The sequence below is a fragment of the Pygoscelis adeliae genome, unplaced genomic scaffold, assembly GCF_000699105.1.
Source record: "Pygoscelis adeliae isolate BGI_AS28 unplaced genomic scaffold, ASM69910v1 Scaffold317, whole genome shotgun sequence".
Lineage (NCBI taxonomy): Eukaryota > Metazoa > Chordata > Aves > Sphenisciformes > Spheniscidae > Pygoscelis > Pygoscelis adeliae.
The window spans coordinates 1,530,158-1,550,836 of NW_008825155.1; the positions used below are offsets into that span (position 1 = coordinate 1,530,158).

The window sequence follows — 20,679 nt, forward strand, 5'->3', positions numbered from 1 at the left end:
GTCTCACCAAGGCTCTTCCTAGAGACTTTCGGTTGGCAATTCAGACTCTGAATAGGGGAAGGATAAAACTCAGAGTGTCCTAAAGGGCACAGATAGCTTTCAAGGCAGTGGCTTCTGTAGTGTCCGTGTTTCCACAGAGATTTAGTTTGTTGGCATTTGTTAACCTGCTTCAGGCAAAAATCCAGAATCCCTCTTTATTTGCCCCTTGAATCCAGCCTGCCAATAAAGGCTAGGCATAGAAACCTGATCCAGAGCTTTGGATTAATCCTATTGCTTCATCATTGTATTGGCATGCAAAGGCAGCTGTAAAAAGAAGTTTTGGATGTGGTTTTGTGCGCTGCCACTCTTTGGTGGTCCAAGGAAGCATCAATACCCTGGCTTACCTTCCCCATGTGACACGGTATCATGTAATCCTTAGACTACCAAGTTGGCTGTGTTGTTTTAGTTTAGTGTTGGAAAAACATCAGCTATGGTTTTCTTTCAGGCCAGTCATAGCTCAGCCAAAGAGCAGGGAGGCCATTAACATACATAAATATACATACCTTGGCTAGTTGTTCAGGAAGCGCTCCTAGTGTTTTATATTCTTAACTGCTTCGTTGGGAAAAAGTGGCATCAGATATTGGAATTAGTCTAGTTTGTTCTGAAAGCAAAGACTGCAAAAAGCAAGCAAACCAAAAGAACCCAACAAGTGACATTATTAGAGATTAATAGGACAAGAAATTAACAATACAATTTTCTTTCTGAATCTCTGCCCATGTTTTGTTACCAAATGATACAAGTCCTCCAGTGCTCTGCAAGGTTGGTAGTTCTGGTGTTGTCGGGTATCACATACCTCCTGTGAACTGTGTTCCTGCCTCTCAAACTAATCAAGCACTTTGTCTCTGGATGAGCCCAATCCATGATGTCATGCCATCCAGCAGAGAGCCACCAACACACACGTGCTTTGGGGAACAAAAACGTCACCTAAAACTCTGAGCTAAATCTAGTGAATGGGTACAGTGATGCACTCATGACTTGTCTCCATAGTGACTATGGGTATGAGAGGCACAGCAACAACCAGTGTGTCCCAGCCTTCTGGTTCAGCCCGTCCTCCCTGTCCAAGGATTGCAGCATTGGTCAGAGCTACTTGAACAGCACTGGGTAAGTGAACCTTGCAATCTCTCTGGTTTTGGTGACCTTGCAGTAGACAAGAGAACCTGGATGGTTCTTTTTTCTCTGCATCCTGCCTGGCTCTTTTCCAGTCTTATTCGTGAGGTGATGTTTGCAGCAGCATCTGTATGGAACATTGCCTCATTCCTCAGAGGCAGGGAGAAGCACATTAACATAAGTGACATGTAGATATTGTATTGCCGTCAAGTGATGTATGATCCTTGGAGCCTAGACTTGGAGCTCCCCTTTGCTGCAAAATTAAAACGCGAATCCAGAAGGTCTATCTGAGAGACAGCTGAACATTTAAAAGGACAGGTTCAAGGTGTTTCACATCATTTTTCATTGACCCTCTTACTATTTACAGCTGCTATTTATAACAGCTTCTAGGGAGTCTCAAATGAGCAATTTTTAGCATCATCTCTTTTTTCCTCTGCCATTTTCGCTTTGTATATACAATGTCTTGAGATTTCAGACAAGCTACATGTGCTGGTTTCTCTTGGTTTTACCCAGAACAGATGGCAAGTGTTGGTTTATTATGGTAGTATCACTTTGCAAATGCTATCATGTGGGGGATATTCTGAAACTCTGTTTGCACTGACTGGTGCAAAATCGCGATGTTCCCTCTCAGGCAGTGCAGGCCCTGAAGACTTTGCAGGGCTGCTTCTGAGTCACGGGTCCTGCATCCTTGATTGTTATGACAGGGTTGTTCGTGGCTGGTTGATGCAGATGGCTGAACAAAGTGAGGCTGTTGGGAGTCTGGAGTCGCTTAACTTCAGAGACCCCCTTTCAGCTAAAAGGTTGCTATAAATATGGGATGTAATTACAGGAGCCCTGGTCAGTATGACTGCTTGTAGCCCTCTTGACAGAGAGCAAAAAGAAAATAGTTGGGGTCTGAGTCTTCCTAACCAATCCTGTATTTTTACTGTGAGATTACTAGAAGGGGTTAATCTCCCTCAACAGCACCAGGAATAGCCAAGTGCCTTGCTAGTTAGCTAACCTCTTCCAGGAAGAGCCAAGAGAAAAAAACATTCCTTGAATCATTTTAAAATTGTATTGGACAAAGCTCTTGGCAGATCATTCCAAGTGCCTTCTAGCAGAGTAGAGGTAGGCAAAATGTAATAAAAAGCATAATTAAAAAGCTGGGATGCAGGGTGCAATCCTGCAGGCATGGGGAGTTGGGGGAGTTCTCTGCCTTTTAGCAGTGCAGAATAATTCACCTCCACAATGTGTGTCTGTTCTCAGTGATGCTGCTGAGAATCTCTGGAGAAGGTTAGATTGTGATTTGTTTGGCTTTCTCCAATTTAATAAAGCGTTAAATTTCTTTGGTTCTTTCTTTCAGTGAGGGAATCATGCAGGCAGCTAGCCTTTGAAAAAACACATGCATTAATATGGAAAAACAAAACAAAAACAAAACGAAGAAACTTTTCTGCCCACCACCTGAACCCAATCTCCTTTTGTTACTGTTCCCCAGGTACCGAAGGATCGTGTCTAACAACTGCACAGATGGCTTGCGAGAGAAGTACATGGCCAAGATGGAGAAATGCCCTGGAAAAGCACCTCGGGGACTGCACATCCTCACTACTGATGGAAAGTTGGTCACGGAGCAGGGTCACAATGCCACCTTCATCATCCTTATGGAAGAGGTTTGTTAGTGGGCTCGGCAAACCTTTCACTGTGTGGCAGGACTGGCACTCTCTTCTTTCATATGTCAGGCTGCTGAGAAGATAATAGCGATCAGGTGGGGTGATGAAATGATGAACACTCCTGAGATAGAGGAAAATTCGTGAAAGAGGGCTATATGTGAAACATACAAACCAATCATATTGGGTCAAGCCAAAGGAGTATTTGGCCGATTATCTTGTCTACCAGTGATGATGAAGCCGATGCTGAAGAAAGATAGATCTCGTAAAAAACATATTTACTCACTAGCTTCTTGCTGCCTCCAATGAACTGCATTTTTTGGAGTTTGTGAGGCAAAAATGGTGTCTCTATGCTTAATAATTCTGTTTCTGGGATGAAAAGCTTTAGCTGCAGCTTTGCTGGGAAAGGTTAAGGACAGTGGGGAACATTTTCAGACTCATGGGGAGCAGTGAGGGACATTATTGTTTTGCAGTAGGAACTGAGCCTCCTCAAACCACCCCTGAGCTCCCCAGCCCATATCTGTTTTATTTATAATGTGGTATGATTCCCTCTGTAGCCAACAGTAGTGTAAGTGATACCAGGCCATGCTGGTGCCTGAAGCATCAAAATATTGAGGCACTTCTGGTGATCTCTCTGAGTCAGGTACCCTTCTGCTTGGCAAACATGTATGGTGCAGCCTGTGTCACCAAGCCTTGTGGCTCAGTTGGATAGCTGAGGCAGGCACTTGGTATGTATTCAGGCTGACAGGAGGGTTTTTCAAATGACCTTATGCCTCTTCTGGTCTGTGATTTGATGTTTAGGGATATATGTGACTGCACCACAAAAAGCCCTGCTGTGTTTGTAGCTGCTGCAAAACCTGCAAAACCTGCTGCAGCAGCCACCCCTGCTGGCTTTTGACTGCCCGTGGAAGGTGTCATTGGAGGTCCAACAGTGATTTTCCCACAATGGCTTGTGTTACATCCGCTTTCTGGTTAAACAGAAGGGTCAACTCACAACCTCACTTCTAATATCTTTGGGTTTCTCAGGAGGCGCAGCCAGGGAGCGAGGTGGTGTTGGAGAACCACAAATACATTTTGTCATCTACTCTGTCCTGTGTACTTCATTTTGGGACAGTACCTGGGGACAGCTGGGAGCCAGATGTGTCATGGTCACAAACATAAGAATAATGACACCAGGACAGACTAGATGCCTGTCTCCTAAGTATCCTGCCTCTGACAACAAGCAACAGTGGTTCTCTAGGGAAATCATATCAGAAACAGTGCAAGCCTAGTGTCCCTTCCCCTCCCAGTCCCCGGAGTAGCCTCCATTGGCAACTACAAAGACCTTCAAGTATACAAGAAGCTGTTATAAGTCTGAGCATACTGCCATGGAGAAGTTTTGTCTCATGATACCTTATAAGCACACACACACTGCTATTAATCTAAATTCTTATACAGTAACTAAATGTTTCATTGGGACCACACTAATCTGACAGGGCCTTTTTACATACTTCCTTAGAGGTTCATGCATGCTCTGCTTTTATACAAAGGGGATTTCTTGTCTACCTGGCTGATTCTTTTATATTCTGCAGACTTGACATGGTAAGACAATTTGTATAGACACTGTGAGTGGGAGTTCAGAAGAGAACAGACATAATCTAAAAATTAGGAATCTAGTAGTAATTTATTAAGGAACTCGAGCGGAACTGCTGCGTACAAAGAATGATAAACAGATGGGGAATCAGGCAGCAGTCAAGGTAGCTGAAGAGTGGAGTCTTTACAAGGCTTTAGAGATTGAAGAGGCAGCTGAATAAATGTGCGAGGGCGTTCACTCTATGTCCTTTGTTGAAAAATAAGGGTAGTTAGAAAAACATTTCATTGAAACAATTTTTTTCTAAGGGAGGAGGATTTTCAAGAAGATGTCTTTGTGGGTGAACAGCTTATTCCAGAGAGTTGTGTGTTGAGTTTGTTTCTTAAAAGAATAGACATTTTAAGAGGAAAAAAAAAAAACAACTCTGAGATTTTGGGTAAAAGTATTCCAGTCTGTCAGTGTGAACCTGAGACAAATGAATTGTCATCAAAATATTCCTTATAAGTTAGAAGAAATAATTTCTGTAGAGGTCTTAATTATTACATAACTTGCTGCCATACAGATTCATTCCTGCCTCCCTCCATCTTCTTTGGTCAGTCTGTTTCCTGATGGGTGTTTTGCACCTATGTCTACGCTCATTTTCTGAGCCAAACAGCAGTCTGACAAGCCCTCCTATGGATACATCTGTGTGGTCTCATTCAGCCTTCCTACTCTTTCAGACTAACCCTGATCAGCAACTTTGTGATTAGCCATCAGTTCCTTTCTACCTTCTAGTACACACCCTCAATGTATTGATGTGACTGACCTTTATGCTGTCCAATGGTAAATGAAGACTTTATCGTAGTTAACTGAAAACTAAATTTCTCAGAATTTATAGATTTAGCTTTAGTAGTATTGTTCACAGTGGTAATTCAGAAAATGTGCCTGGCAACAACAATGGTCAAAGAAATGCAGAATGACTAATGATTTTGCTATGTTTTTAGAAATATGGGGCTGGACTGTGATTTGGACTGTGTATACATGCAAGGGAACATGAGGTGATAAGGACCTTTTTTTACCTTTTTTTTTAATCCAAGTTTGAGTTTGATCACAAAGAAATAACAGACTGCCAAATTGCTGTTGTATGGAGTTGTGTTCTTGACCAGATCTATTAATCTGGTTTTGCACCTGATCTTTTCCGTGCATCCCCAGCTCCCCTCTGAAGGGTACATAAACTCCCCTCAGGCCTAAATGGTTGTTTATGTGGCAGCTCCAGTTACTGGACTTTTCTGTTCCCTTGTCTTCTGTTTATGCCATCTCACAGCTTCCCTCTTGCAGTAATTACAAGGTGATGGCAAGGCTTTGTAACAGGGTTGTAATTGCAAGTGAGGTGAGAAGGCAAGCAGTGATTATTCAAAGGACAAGCCTGAGCAAGTATTGGAGCACTACACGTTAGAAAATTGCTAAACTGTGTTTATAGAAAGAAATAGCCACATCCATGTCATATTTTTATGCAAACAATTTGAGAGCTTCATTAGAAGACCCAAAATACATCATGTATATACACTCCACTCCCCCCAGCCCCAAACATATGTTGGATGAAATATAGCCCTTCTGAAATCAGTGGGAGTTTGGCTCTTAACTTCAGAAGGCCAAAATTTCAACCACTGTTCTGTCTCTACAGTTTTTGTCACTTTGCTAGTGTGGCTTCCAGGCAAGTCTTGATGGGGAAATGACTTTAAAGGGCTGTTCCATGGCAATACTCCTCTCCACCCATTCCACTACCCTTTACCTGCTCACTGATTTCAGTACACAGAGCTCCAATCTTGGTGACAGCCCCTAGCTCATTCCCTTTTGGTAGTTTACAGGGCTTAAAGCAATAAAATGTGCCTTTTGAATATATATGGAGAGCAATGATTTTTTTCCATTTGCAATGTGTCCACTTAATTTCTATTTTAATTTATATTCATAAACTCCAGAATATCTGACATCATGTATGGGGCTAGCACACTTGTTTTAGTATTTTATATACTGGATACAGAGGTATGGAAAGGAGAAAGAAAACATGATTAGTGTAATGGGCAGGCTTTGCATTGAAGACCCAACTCTCATAATTGGGTGAAAAGATCATCTGCTACTGTTTAGTCACAAAAAATCTCTTCCTGCTTCTCCACTTCAAACCTTCTCATTTCAAACAGAATTGTATTGGAGAAATAAGGAGGAAATAGAAAAGAGAATTGTAAGGCATGAGAGAGGAGCTGCTGTGATGCATGCAAGAGACTTCAGCCTGAGGTCACCAGTGATGAATCCAGCCGAGGTCAAATTCTTATCTTCTGTTCAGTGTCTTCCATATGGGATGAACTTGTGGTCTTAGTGCATTCCCTTGAGAAGTGGTTTTGAAAGGTTTAACAAGCTGTGGGAGCCTTTCTATCAAATAACTGAATATCCTAAGAGTGTAACTTTGCCCCTGCTGGAGAATTTTTGAGTGACTTAAAAAACTCTCTGTCAAAAGGATGTTATTGGCTACTCAATATTATAGATAGGTTTTAGTGTCACTACCACTCTAGTCCTCTATGTTTTCTTTTTTGTTTATACTGTATTTTTAATGTCCTAGTAGGACAGAGGTGAAAATGGTGCCCTGATCAAGTCAATAGACAAAACTCCCCTGGCTCCTGTGGAATGGGAATGATGGAGCAAGGAAGGAGAGAGATCTAACATATATAACCAAATATCTGTATTTCAAAACCTACATGTAATAACCCTGATTATATGGGTGTGTACCTGAAGACTCCAAGTATACATTCAAGACAAATTCACATCCGAAAAATACCCTTCCTACACACTGATTTGCTAATGCAGGCATAGCCTATGAGGAAGGTAAGTCTGTGGGGCATGCTGTGGTCCTGATTATCTACACAGGGGACCTGCTTCACTGTAGCCTGGCTTCTTGCCTGTGCTTCCAGGTTTGCATCCAAAGGACAAGATCAGGTGCACTTTCAGGGCTGGGACCAGTAGCAGAACACAGCGTCCTGCCTGTGTGAGTACTGCCATTGCCACTTACACAGGCTGATGGCAACTGCCAGTAAGACAGCAGCTCCCGTGAGTTTGGAGTCAGTGGGAGGCAAGAGCTGGGACCTCTTGCCTTTCATGGCTGTTTCTTTTTCTTTGTTGTGCACCTTTGGTCTCAGTTGCTGATCATTTGGGTTAGAACAGCCTGTGAGCTATTTAATCCTGATTTAAGGACCTCTTTTTCCATGATCCAGCCAATATTCTGCCTTTATCCTGACTGTCCTGGGATGATAAGAAGTCATGATCCAAAATGGATCTGTGCTACGTATGAATGTGTTCGAACCATATGAAAAATCGCTTACAGATGTGAGGTTCACAGTCTGAATTTAGGCTGCAAGCCTTGTGTTTTGCCGCACACAGGTAAACTTGAAAACTACCGCTAAAAGGAAAGCTGGTGCTGTTAGCTGTAAAACCTTTAGGGACTGTCACAGGTGTGGTTGTCCCAAGCAATCTTTTCCCTTTGTCTGATCTGCAGTTTTTCTAGGAAGTCATGGTTTGTTTTGTGCAATACTTGACCCAGAGGCTTTAGTGAAATCTGTGAGTTCAGTGGTCTTTTCCAGTGAGCCCAGTGGATGTAGGACCCTGCAGGATTTGAGCTGGCTGTGAAGGAACTGGAAGTACATCAGAACTGACTGTGAGTTACATGGTTGCTTTCCTCCCTTAGATCCGTATGTACTGGAACTGCACATTAGCTTTGATCCTGACCCTGTGCATTTACAGCTATAATGGGGTTTAGGAGATGGCCATGAAATATTTCTGAATTTCCTATTTAAAAAAAAACCCAAACAAGTTAAATTTAGGAGCGGGGATTTTTTGAAAAATTTTTTTTTTTTTACTTTGGAGTCTCACTTGTATCCTCAATATATCTGGGGATTGGTTTCAGTTTTGGGCTAGGAGCATCTCCAAAAGGTAGTGGTATCTTCTTCACCCATAGTGAATACAGTGGAAACCTTTCATGAAAGGAAATTACTTGGGCCAATACATCTTATATATATGCAGAAAGCTACAGAGATTTAATCTGAGGTGTAGTTTTATTTCAGTTTAGTGAAATCTCCACAATGGGCTTTAGCTCTGTTTAAATTAGCCTTGTTTTGTGTTACTTTTAGTCAGCTGGGGACAAGTATAAAGTAAGGCTTCAAGAAACTGAAATAACAGACACTTCTACAGTTCAACTACAGTGGTTTAAAGCATGATTTAAATTAAAACAGTGCAGCTGCTGCCTCCAGACAATACCTGCAATGCTGGAATCTCTTGCCTGTTGTTCCCTCCATTGTTTAATAGCTGTCATCGACAGTAATCCTAGAAGGGATTTTCTTGTCATCTACTTCATTCTCCTGTGTATCCAGGCCCTATCTCTGTGTTGACTGGCATTAGGCAAAAGCTGTCAGTCCTCGATGTGGGACTCAACCTGTATAAATTCAGCCATCCTGAAGTTACATTTCTAACTGAAACTAGTCATCTAGACTCTTTATCATCACGGTACAGGGATGGATATTTGCAGAAGATGATTCATGTCACCTGTCTCAGTTATCTTAGGATGGGATGTGTTGTCTTTCTTTCTCTCCCTTCCACAGACTATAGAGGAAGCCTGCAAAACTAGCTTAGACTAGACTTACAACATCTCAGTGACTAGGTTCTCTTTCTTTGGAATGTCTTGAAGACCCAATTCAGCCATCGGCCTGTCTCCAGAGTGTCCCTGATGCTCCCGTGTGCACGTGGCAATTGGTCTCCAATTAGCATCTAGCCTACCATCAGTGTAGTGCCTCCCATCTCACTGCCTCTGATGGAGGTACTTGTTGGACACCACCCATTCAACAAAAGGCTGTGCAAAGCCCTGGCCACTTCGGTGACACATAATCCCCAACCATGCATTGCATTAGATGATTCAAATATGGTCCCCTTCGTATATGCACATTTGGCACTCTGCCCTCCCAAAATCTCTAAATCCAAGATGAGAGAATAACATCTCTTTACAGGTATAAATGTTCAGCTATTCTAAGCATTGCTCATATATAATTACCCGGTGTTGATTTGAGTCTGGCCCCTTTGGGGACTGACAGAAAAAAACTAGGCTCTTTTGGTAAAGTTATGAGTTTGTGTCTATGCCAATGTAATGGAACTGAGAAGTGGGATGGAGGGTAATATAACTCTTATCAGCCCAGTTTCCTAACCCAACCTTCTCTGTTGCAGGGCGATCTCCAGAGGACAAACATTCAGCTTGATTTTGGAGACGGCATTGCAATATCCTATGCTAATTTCAGCCCTGTTGAGGATGGCATCCGGCATGTGTATAAGAGTGCTGGAATCTTTCAGGTGACGGCATATGCAGAGAACAGCCTGGGCTCTGACACTGCTGTCCTCTTCCTGCATGTGGTCTGTAAGTACTTCCAGCTGCTAGATTCCTTGGGTGGAAAAACTAACCTTACTGAAAATCCCTGCAACTTCACTGGAGCCTAAGAATACATGCAAAGCCAGCTACATATGCAGCTCATACTCTTCCAAAGGCTTGGACTTTTAGACACTCTTCTATCTTAAGTAAACTTCATTGAATGAAGAGGAAGGGAAGCTTCTTTTAAAACAAGTCTATTTGCAGTCCTCACAGGTACAGAGGAAAGTTTGAAAATGTTTCTCGGGCTTTCTGAAAGGGTCAGAGACCAAACAGCATATGAAACAAAGTCCAAATGTGTGTTTTCAATATACTTCTAAATCCAAGAGGTTTAGATTAAACTACTAAATTTTGAGTTAGTTATTCAGGATTTGGGAGTTTACAGTGCTTATTAAATAAAACAAAAACATTACGCTGAGCATACTTCCTGGGATATGAATGTAACTGAGGACTGATGTGCTACTGCTCATATTTCATGTGTTTGACATGCATCCCTGACTTCTCCCTCTTGTTTGGTAGATCAGTGCAATTTCTCTCCACTTGGCAAATGAGCAGACTCAAATACAGAGCCCCCAGCTGGCTTTCTCAAAGCCACAGAAGAGTGGAGGGTGTGGAATGCAGGATGAGACCAGGAAGATCCCAGTTCTTTGTCCTGCTCGCAGGCTGCTAGATCTCGTGGGCAGAGAGCTCCATCTGTGTTGAGATGTACCTCATCAGTTTTGCCCCTAATGGTGTTCACAACCATGTCTGGCTTCCCCCTTAGCCTGTCAGAATGTCTTCCAGCCTGTCTGCCTTTTATTTGAGCTTTTCTGCTGGAAAGAAGCAAGTCAGAAATTTCCAAAACTCAAGAACTTTTTTCTTCTTTCTAATTTCAAGCTCCCTGTGTGAAGGAATAAATGTTCCTTGAAGCTTTTATTATGCTCATAATTCCCTCAAAGTCAATCATGGCTGCATTTAACAACCTGTTATTAGAGCATTAACTGTTTTTTCCTTCACCTTGGGCCATTAGCTGACAAAAGTGATGGTTACCTGGTGATAACAACCAGCTTTGTGTGGATTATCTGATTTTTCTCATAGGAACTGCTTTTTCATGGTAAGGATTTTAAAGCAGAATGCAACGAGGGGCAGTTGCTTGGCCTGGTTGTGCCACTCTACCCTCTTCTTCCTCAGCCTCTCAGGTCTCTCCTTTGACCTCTATAGCATTCTTAGGTGGCCAACTTATTATCATTATCTCTAGGGAAATATTTTGCAAGCATTTACATTCATGCTAAGACTGAAATAAGATGATACCTCAGTTCTAGACTTTTAATATATTTGGATGTACTAGTCAATATATAGGAGGTTTGACCTTGAAGCTCAAATGTACAGATAAAAATGCCTGCTATATAAATCAACCTTATTATACCGTCTGTCTGGTGCTGGAATCCTGCGATGAAAAAAAGGAGAAAAAAGGTCCTTGGCCTCAAGCAACAGTAGTTTTCTACCTTGCAGCTTTATCAGTGGTCAGTCAACCTTTCTGGAATCTGCTGTCAAGCTGCTCATCCCTTCATTTTAAAGGAAGTGAAGATATTAGTATTTTTCTTCTTACATGCACCGTCACAAAATATTTGGGGGAACTTGCTATTCTTGGGAACCCAGAGTACTTGCTATGGGCAGATTTCAGGAGTGACTTGGTGGTGGAGACCCCTTTGGAAAAGGGGAACAAAAAAGAACAAGTTCTTAGGAGCCAAAAGCAAGAATAGTGTCCCATTGTGCTCAGAGCTGTATGTTCTGGTGGTAAAAGAACAGGTCTTGCTCTCCAAAATCCTTGTAATCCAAGTAGGTGTGGAGAAGTGATTAACGTCCCCATTTCATGCTTGAAAAGCTGAGAGGTAACACAAGAAAATTGTCTCAGTTAAAATCAGCAAATTTCCTGCTTCCCAGAATTAATGTCTTATCCCAAAAAAACCATCTCGCTTCTTTCTTATTTCATCCTTTCCCTCTCACAGTGATGGTCTATCAGTTTGCTGTGTTCTAAAAGGTACCATCCAGAAAGACTCAGTAACACTGTCTGACGTGCAGCAGTTCCCAGCTGAAATTCAGTACCAGTATAAAAAAAAAAATTAAACAAGAAGGAAAACAATGGAGATAGTAAAAGCTTTAAACAAACTAACAAACAAAATCTCAGTATTTTTTCCACATGTTGTTTTTTTCTGGAGAGGAACTGGCTTCTTAATTCTGAACTTCATGCACTGGACTCATTCTGGACATTTGTATTTATTAGACACAAATTTGCATTGATACTTTGGGTTTTTTTAAGTCTTTCAGAAACAAGTTCTTCTGACTGCTAAATGCTTTGATATGCCAATGCACACCTCTTTCAAGTAGTTCCTGCCTTTTTGCTAGTGGTAACTGACTCCCCAAAGAGTTCTCAAGGTCAGGCTGAAGTCAAAAAGATACTAAGTATTTCCAAAATCATGAAACTTTCTTTGGATACCTTCTAAAGAACTGTCAGGGAGTATTTAATCAAGTCATAAATGCCCAATATATAATCAGATTTAAATCACCTTGGCTAAAATGATTTTCCCACAAATCTTGGTAGTGGATATATTGTCAAGAAAACACCTTCTTTCTCTCGTGTCCTATCTCTCAAGCTTTCAATAACAGCTTGCCCTATCCAGTGCAAAGCCGGTTCATTGTTCTCCCTCAAACTGCATTAAAAAAATTCTTCTAAACGCTGTGCTGACCCTGTCTGAAATTAGCACTTTGGAAAATGTGCATCTCTGGCTCCCCTAGAATTCAGAGTGAGAAAAAAATGTGTGATTTTATGTTTATTAATCTTGTATCTTTTTCTTTTGCTTATTGACTGCTGAAATTGTCTTGTATTGCTATAATAGAGTCTCACTGCTGACATGAGACATTTGATTTATTTAAAGGAAAGATCCTTGTTGTTCACAACTGTGCAGGGAGGATTTAACTCAAAGCCTCTAATAATGAACTATCTCTTCCCACAGGTCCAGTGGAGCACGTCCATCTGAGCGTGCCCTTTGTCGCCATCAAAAATAAGGATGTCAACATTACTGCAGTAGTTTGGCCCAGCCAGACAGGCACGCTTACCTACTTCTGGTGGTTTGGTAACAGCACCAAGGTACAGCTACCCTTTGGTTCATTTTTACTTCCTAAGCTTGTTGCATCAGACAGGGAACTCTCTCAGTCCTAATAAAAACTTCTTGCCTTTGTTTGTTTTGTGTTTTAGTTTCTTCCTTACCTAAAAAGGGTTGTCATTATCTGAACTTTGACCTTTGTGAGTTTATTTCCTCACCCGTTGTTCTTAGGAGTCATTACTTTTTTACATCTTGTTACCAGCTCTACTGAGCTTTGAATACCGCTGCTATTACCAGCATTCACTTGCAACTTAACTGAATTATATACCACTATATCTGGGATGATACTGGCTTTCAACATAGTGTTTAAAAACTTCTGGTGTTCAACTAGCCATGGGGGCTTCCATTATGTAGCAGTATGCAGTATATAATGTTGGATTCCAACACAATACTTTAAAGCTGTTTGTGTTCAAATAACCAGTTGTATCTAGGTTTCAAGCTAAACTCTCAATGAATTGTTTGTGTCCGTCCGTGACCATTGTTCACAGTATTGGATGTATTAGAGAGAGATAGGTGAGACTTCTTTGTAGTGAATTTTCAAATTATTGGCAAAAATTTATTATAAAGAGCTTTTTTTATCAATAACTAAAGCAAGTGAAACTACAAGTTGCGGTCATGCTTTCAAATGGAGAGAGCAGGATTGCTTATTAGCTACAGTTTTTATTGGAGGCTTTAGGAGTGAGACAGCTGACACACAGACACTATCCTCCATCATTACAGCTGTGAAATGTACAGCTGATAATTTTGCACTGTAGTATCTGCTGTTATTTACAAAAGCAGTTTAAGTCACATCATTGTCTACATTATTGAGTCGCAGTTGAAGGTGTGCACTGAGGTGAGATCACAGGAGAAAAAAACAGGGATTTTACATGAAATATGGAACTTGAGATTAAAAATAGCAGGCACACAAGTATTTTATTTTCTCTTTAACAAAGCTGCTTGCGTTTTAACCTCCTACCCTAGCTACCAACAGTAGCAGGAGAAAAAAAAAGAGTAAATGCTGTGTCTACTGGGATTTTACATCAAGTTAGGAAGCTTACTGTAAGAACTCACCTATTTTTGTGGAAGCATAACTGATGCACTGGAAAAGCTCAGGAAGAAAACCCACTTACTATAACTTGGCAAGTTGCTGTGCCCGAGCTGAGCTGTGGCAACCACCCACATACACACATCGAGTCCATGACAAGTACCAGGTAATTCCATATAGTTTATACTGCACTGAAAGAGGTGGATGCAAAATCACATTACAGTTCAAATATTTTTGTCTCAGTGCTCACACATGGACAGCCATTAAAGTACATCTGAGACAATTTAAGTACTGGTAACTTGATCATCTGCTTAAGCCCTCCGGTGTACCCAGGTATCAGAGTTTTCCTGCCATTGCTTTTGTCCTTAATATAGAAGTTGGTTGTGAATAGGGCCTTAAAAAAAAGTTTTTTTGAAATAGAAAGTAATCGAGAAAAGGTAGAGCAAAGCAGTAGTGTTTGCTGAAGATTTCCATTCAGCTCTCATGGTACTTGCACCTGGGTTGTAAATATGATCTGTTATCTGTTTTATCTTCTAGCTTAAATTTCAGACCCATAGGAAACAGAGTACAAGCAGATACAGATGTGTTTGGGATGGATGCTCTGGACAGCTGTGCATGGAGTAGCTGATCCTGATGATACCTTGGAGTGATTGTACATGTTGCTGAAATGTGTAATCCACATGTTGAGAAGTGGATTAGTAAAGATGGTGCCACTTAGCAGTGGCCAGATCAAAGACCCAGAGCACCTTTCATTCTTTGCAAAGCATTATCTCCAGCTACCTCATGAAATGTACTTCAACTTCAACTCTGACAGAAATATGGCAAAGGATATAGACATAACAGCAGCAGCCACCTTTTTTTCAGGACAACAGTCTGCATCACATCAAAATTCCTTCTGGGATGTTTAATGTACATGTCAGATCCTTCTCTGTGCCCACTCATGGGCAAACTGTGGCGCTCTTAGTACAGATGGAAGATGGGGACACTGGTTTGTATGTGAGTTGCAGGATGAGGTGTGTAATATTGCACATAGTGACTGGTATTGTTAGGTGATATATTCTGGTTCCATGCTGAGGGATTGAGGCTTCTTTTCCTGTTCAGCCTGTAGGCATCCTGGGCAGAATCAGTGTGTCTTGTGTCACTGTGCAGTCTCACTAAGGTACTCTCTGTGCTGTTGCACAGGCGAATGTTGTCTTAGATTCAAATGACCTGGCTGAGGGTCTTTTGCTGCCCTCCCCACCCTGCTGGAACCATTGTGCTGAATTTCTACTGTGCTAATTTTTGCAGTATACCCAAAGGCCAATTTGCTTGGATTAACACAGGTCCAGTTTAATAAATGTGTCTACCTGTCTAATAGGTTTGAGGAAATGACCCTTAAACTACTTGATTTAATTTAGAGTTAGTTTCCAGGTCTTGGTGCTTGAATTAAAATTAAGGAGTTGGCTGAATGTTGAAACTCCATGATGGAGGTGAAATCTTCCATGATAATGGAATGTCCAGCATACAGACATACAAAAAGGAAAACCTGTGATTTTAAAGGCCAGGTTGGTTCCTCTTACCTGCCTTTGCACAGAATCACAACCTGTAACCTCCAGGAAGATTGCTAATGTCATGCAGTTTGATATAGGCCCATTCTGCTTCTCCAGGATGTGTGCATGTCTAACTATATGTTAGCTAGGCCTCCAGGGCTAGCACAAGCTGGCACTCTTGCTGACTTGGTCTGTGAATCTCCTGTGATCAAATTTTTTTTTTTTCCCCTACTGCTTTTTCAGCTCATGGATGAGGCGGTAAAAGGAAGGCGGCATTCTGCAGGGAGAGAAATGTGTTTGCCAGCCTGGTGTATGCCAGTGGTAATTTTGATTTGGCTATGAAAATGGCATATATGGCCACTGTTGTGAAATGCAGGCAAATTGGCAGTCTGATGGGATGAAGCATGAGAGCTGGAAGGTGAATGTTTAGGGGTTTTCCTCTGGAAACAAACTGGCAGTGTGGTGGACAATAGCAATGGTACAATGGTTTTATCTGTGCTCTTAGACTTCCAAATGCTTTTGCAATGGAGGCTAGTATCACTATTTCCATTTTAATGGTTTAATCTAAACCAAGAGATTTGTCTATAGACCAGCTGTCAGATCAATGGCACTGCAAGGGCTAGACCTTTGATTTTCAATATGCTAATCTCTTTTCTCGAACATGGTGCACTTTTCTCATCTAGATGTGTATCAGTGTGAGAGTTTCCCATGCAAAGAGGAGAGCTGTAGTGCTATCAAGGACATTTTTGTTTGAGAAGGTGCAGATAAAGCCAGCTTTCTCTGCCAGGGCTCTGAGCTGGTTAACTGCAGGTCACCTTTACTCTGGAAACCATTCAGCCACATTCAGACAGCAGGTCGGCAGGTATTATGCCATGCTTTCAGCGTTGTTAGCATGGTTTGCCAGCTTATGGTTGGAGCTAGCTTACAGGCTCAAAGCATGGACAGGGAAATGCTGGGTGCCCTCACTCTGTCCTGAGCAGAGTTGCTCTGAGATGGATTTGTGTGCGTAAGAGCAAGAGCTGGTCCTGGATCTGAACAATATGGATTGTTTGAAGAAGCATCTCATCTTTGGTTTATATTCAAATGCTGGTTTGAGCTGGACCCTGTGTTTTGCACAGCTGATGTAGCAACTGTGCTGAGTGTGCATGCCTGTGTGTGTACAACACTGCATTCCGCAGCACTAATTCTGGAATCGCTGACTGTGCTCTACTGGGGTATTTGTAGCATAATGGGTTGCAGTTCAGTGGAAGAATATTTCAGGAAGCATTTACTGAAGTGAGAGAAACCTTTGCCAATGGGACAACTCTCACTGGGTGGTGTTTGAGCCACATTCAGGCCTTAGCAGGACATGCAGGCTCGGAGCACCATTCCTGTATCGGGGAAGAAGGATATTGTGGCCTGGTGGATTAGTCAGGTGCATGTTGTGATCCTGAGTTAATCTCATCCCTATTTTGAAATTACCATCTGTGTTTACCTCTTGCAGCCCCTCATCACCTTGGAGAGCAGCATCTCATACATCTTTGCCATGGAGGGGATGAACACTGTCACTGTGCAGGTTTCTGCGGGCAACACCCTCACCCAAGACACCAAGGAGGTCGCAGTGCATGGTACCCTCAGCCTTTTACAATCAGATCTCGGGGGGTATCTAGAGGTGAAGAACAGACAGTCACTGCTAAACCAAAATGAACTCTCTGAAATCCCTAGTGCCTGGAGGAACCTCTGAAGACAAACTGTAAACGAAGTAGCTCAGATGTGTCATGATCACAAAATACAGAAGTGAATTGGATGGGGCAGCTAGCCAAATTTGTAAGCTCAGCACTGTAGTAAAGTGGCTGGTGTCTCCTTTGCCTGTTGGTCTGTCTGTACACTCTGACTGGGAATGCCCAAAAGAAAAAACACTTAGCGCTGCAGCCAGACTGCCTTCCCTCTGCTTCCCAGCTGTGGAAAGTAGTCATAATGCATCATTAAGGTGGCCTGAATACAGCTGGTGTTTCTCTTTATACAGTGACTAGTGGTATAAGTGGGAGGGGTCTGGAAAACAGGGGGCAGAAATGACTCTGTTGTTGATATCTCTGCCCATCTTGCCATATCCGCATGTCATGGGCTCCAAAAAGTACCCTTTGGCAGACCACAGAGCTTACCCAGTTTGGGGCTTGATAAAGGCTGAGTTGAAGGGCGCTCTCACCAGTTTTGGCCAGGACTTTGAGATTTCTCCAGAGAATAATTTCCACCCTGAGCTAGTCTTCATTTTCCTTATCCAGTTGTTGGCGTCCAGCATTTGAGGGCAAACTTTTCTTTTGATAGCAAGTTTTATTGAGAGACCTGGACTTCAAATAACTCGGGTTGCACTGTGTAGTTGAACTGTGTGTCGTTTCAGTAATTAAATATAAATAAATGTCCTGCTGGTGACTGGAAAGCTGTATGCTCAGGTTTAACAACCAGCTAAATAGATATTTATTGATTGCCTGGCTGTGAAATGCAATGGGTTTTAATAATTTGTTAATATGATTTAGTAATACCCAAACTCACTATTAGCAAATATAAGTAACCCTCTACTTGATCATTTTGAGCATTGCAAAATGCAGTGTTTACTTCTGGGAAGCTTGCATCTTTCCACTAGTTTCTGGGATAAACCTGAATCAAATGTATCTGAGAGGGGTCCCCACAGATAATCTTGATCTTTGGTCCCGGTAGGTCCCATAGAGTGTTCCTCACGCTCTGTTTTTAAACACCTTATAAGAAATTTTGCCATTCTATTTAAAAGAACCAACGCTTTGGGCTTTATCACAAAGATAAATTGATCCAACTGGAACGTCCAAATAGCCCTATGCAGCGCCATGCTGCAGACTGACCTGGTCTAAGGAAGGAGTCCTTCAGACCCCCAGTCTGGTGATCAGTTCAAATCTGAGTACATAAATGAGTGACACCTTTGGTAAACATGCACCATGCTAAATTTGTATCCTAATCTGTGTCCTGTGTTATTATGTCTCTAGGCAGGAAGGCATGGCTTTCTGGTGTTAGCAGTAGAGGAGATTTATTCAGGGTTTTCTCAAATTGTGATTAACAGACCAGAATTTACTCAAAAAATAAATTGGACATGGTACTGAGGGTTCAAAAGTCAAAGGCTTTATGTATCAGCCTCTGGGTTAAGCCTTCAGAACTTGAGAGAGTTTCCCTGCTCTCTTTGATGCTTGTTTTATGTAAAAAAATACTGCATCATCTAAAAAGAAAGAACAGATCTTGCAAAAGATGCAACATAAATGCTGTACTGGGACATCCCTGCTATTCTGTGGATTTCCTCATTTATACTTTTGCTGGTTTATCTTGGTCTAAAATCAGTACCTTCTTACAAATGATTAATGGTACTTATTTGAAGTGTCTGGAGATCAGGTGCTTCAAGGTGAGGCACAGTGCATCTCCAGAAACAGAAAGGAGAATCTTCTACCCTGAGAACTTATATCTGAGTGTGATTCCCATCCTGGATCTGTGCCTCCCACTGGTCCAAATCCATTGTGCACAGTTGTCATAAGGATTCCACATTTGGTCTCTGGTGACACCAGAGGGGAGATTTAGAATTGGAGAAAAATTTAAATTGTTCTGTATTTGAAGTCTAGGAAGTTTTTCTTCCTCCCTGCAATCTATTAGGAAGTAATTTCAAAGTGTTTCCTGAATAGCCATTGCTTGATTAGCCAGTCATTAGCACCACTGGGTTCTGATTTGTTGTGGTATTAACCACTCATGGCTTCCCTCCAGGAGAGCAAACAGATAATATCTGCTTTTGAAAACATTATTTACAGTGAGTGTTTGTTCTGCAGAGCAGAATGCATGCAATTGCACAGACCTTCCAAATTTCAGCCAGATGCTGCCTTATTTATTGGTCAACTTCCTTGTAAGCAGAATCTGATGAAGTTGAGTGGCAAAATTACAAAGCCCAGAGGCATCATGAAGGGAAGGCATCCTCTCACCTCTCTCATTCTTGCTTCCATTTCTTCTGGGAAAAGCCACAAGTTGGCATTAGGGCAGAATGTCCTTTATAAAAACCCTTATAAGAATTCTTTCCTTGCAAGCTTTCTGTCCTGCTTAATGTTAGCCAGCCCTCTTTCTTCCTTCAGCCTTTCCTCTCTCTCTTGCTTTAATATAATTTAATTATGGTCTTCCTGTTGTCTTCTGCATCCTTGGCTGTACCCTGAACCCATTTAATCTTCTCATAAATACTGTTTTTCTATTCCAGAGTATTTCCAATCTCAGCTCCTGTCATTTTCGCCCAACTTGGACTACTATAACCCTGACATCCCTGAATGGAGACAAGACATTGGCAAAGTCATCGAGAGAGCTCTAGCACAGGTGAGCATCTGTTTCCTCGTCTGTGCTAACATTGACTAGGCTGTTAAAACATGTACTTTTTCAACATGCTAGCTTAAAAGAATGGGAAAGAACAGCAGTAATGAAGCTATCACTTTAAATTGATAAAAAGCTTCTTAATACGCTGGATCTTTTTACAGAGGTAAAATATATTGGGAATTTTGTGGAAATATTATAATTGCTTTTATTAATGTTTCTGTGGTGCTTTTAAGCTTTTAATATCCCTAAGAACTTTACAAATTCTAGATTGTAATAGTATCATTATTATTCTTATTTTGCCAAATTGATATTACAGTATCTACTGTTTTCTACTCCAAACATTGGGGTAGTGTTGCTGTGTGTTGTTAAACAGCTGATCCACTTCATCTCAGATGACAGACATTGTAGTATGTTGAATGCATGAGGAAGATATTTTTACCTCTTCCTGATACTCAGTCTTCTAATGCAGCTAAGTGTAGCAACTGGCGAACGTTATAAACCTCTACTCCCTTTCCAGCTGGGGCAAAAAAATGAGGATTCAGAGGGAAAATAAACTTACCTTTAAAATACAGGACAAAGAGAGACTTCTGTGGGTGGAAGATACTGAATCTTCCTTTGGGATTAATTAGAATATGTAAACTAGCACTCATATTCTTGCAGGAAAGGGGACAGAATAATTTATGATATCAAATAGCCAGGGACTTTGGTTTTGTGTGAAATCAGGAGAGAGAGATTTAGGCAAGCTTTTGTGTTTTTTACATTCTGCCAAAAATGTATCTTGCTTTTTTTTGCTTCAGCTACAGCTGTTCTTAGAAATGGAGGCTGATCATTTTTACAGGGAAAGTA

The 20,679-nt window shown here is 41.5% G+C and overlaps 1 protein-coding gene across 1 annotated transcript in view; it reads left to right on the forward strand.

The window, feature by feature from the left end:
- Positions 1 to 20,679, forward strand: part of SORCS3 (sortilin-related VPS10 domain containing receptor 3) — a 224,577-nt gene that overhangs the window by 193,515 nt on the left and 10,383 nt on the right. The window contains exons 18-23 of the mRNA XM_009328454.1: positions 1,027 to 1,140; positions 2,621 to 2,792; positions 9,598 to 9,784; positions 12,787 to 12,920; positions 16,976 to 17,099; positions 19,724 to 19,836. Of these exons, the coding sequence (XP_009326729.1) occupies positions 1,027 to 1,140; positions 2,621 to 2,792; positions 9,598 to 9,784; positions 12,787 to 12,920; positions 16,976 to 17,099; positions 19,724 to 19,836 (844 nt within the window). The remainder of the gene's footprint in view (positions 1 to 1,026; positions 1,141 to 2,620; positions 2,793 to 9,597; positions 9,785 to 12,786; positions 12,921 to 16,975; positions 17,100 to 19,723; positions 19,837 to 20,679) is intronic.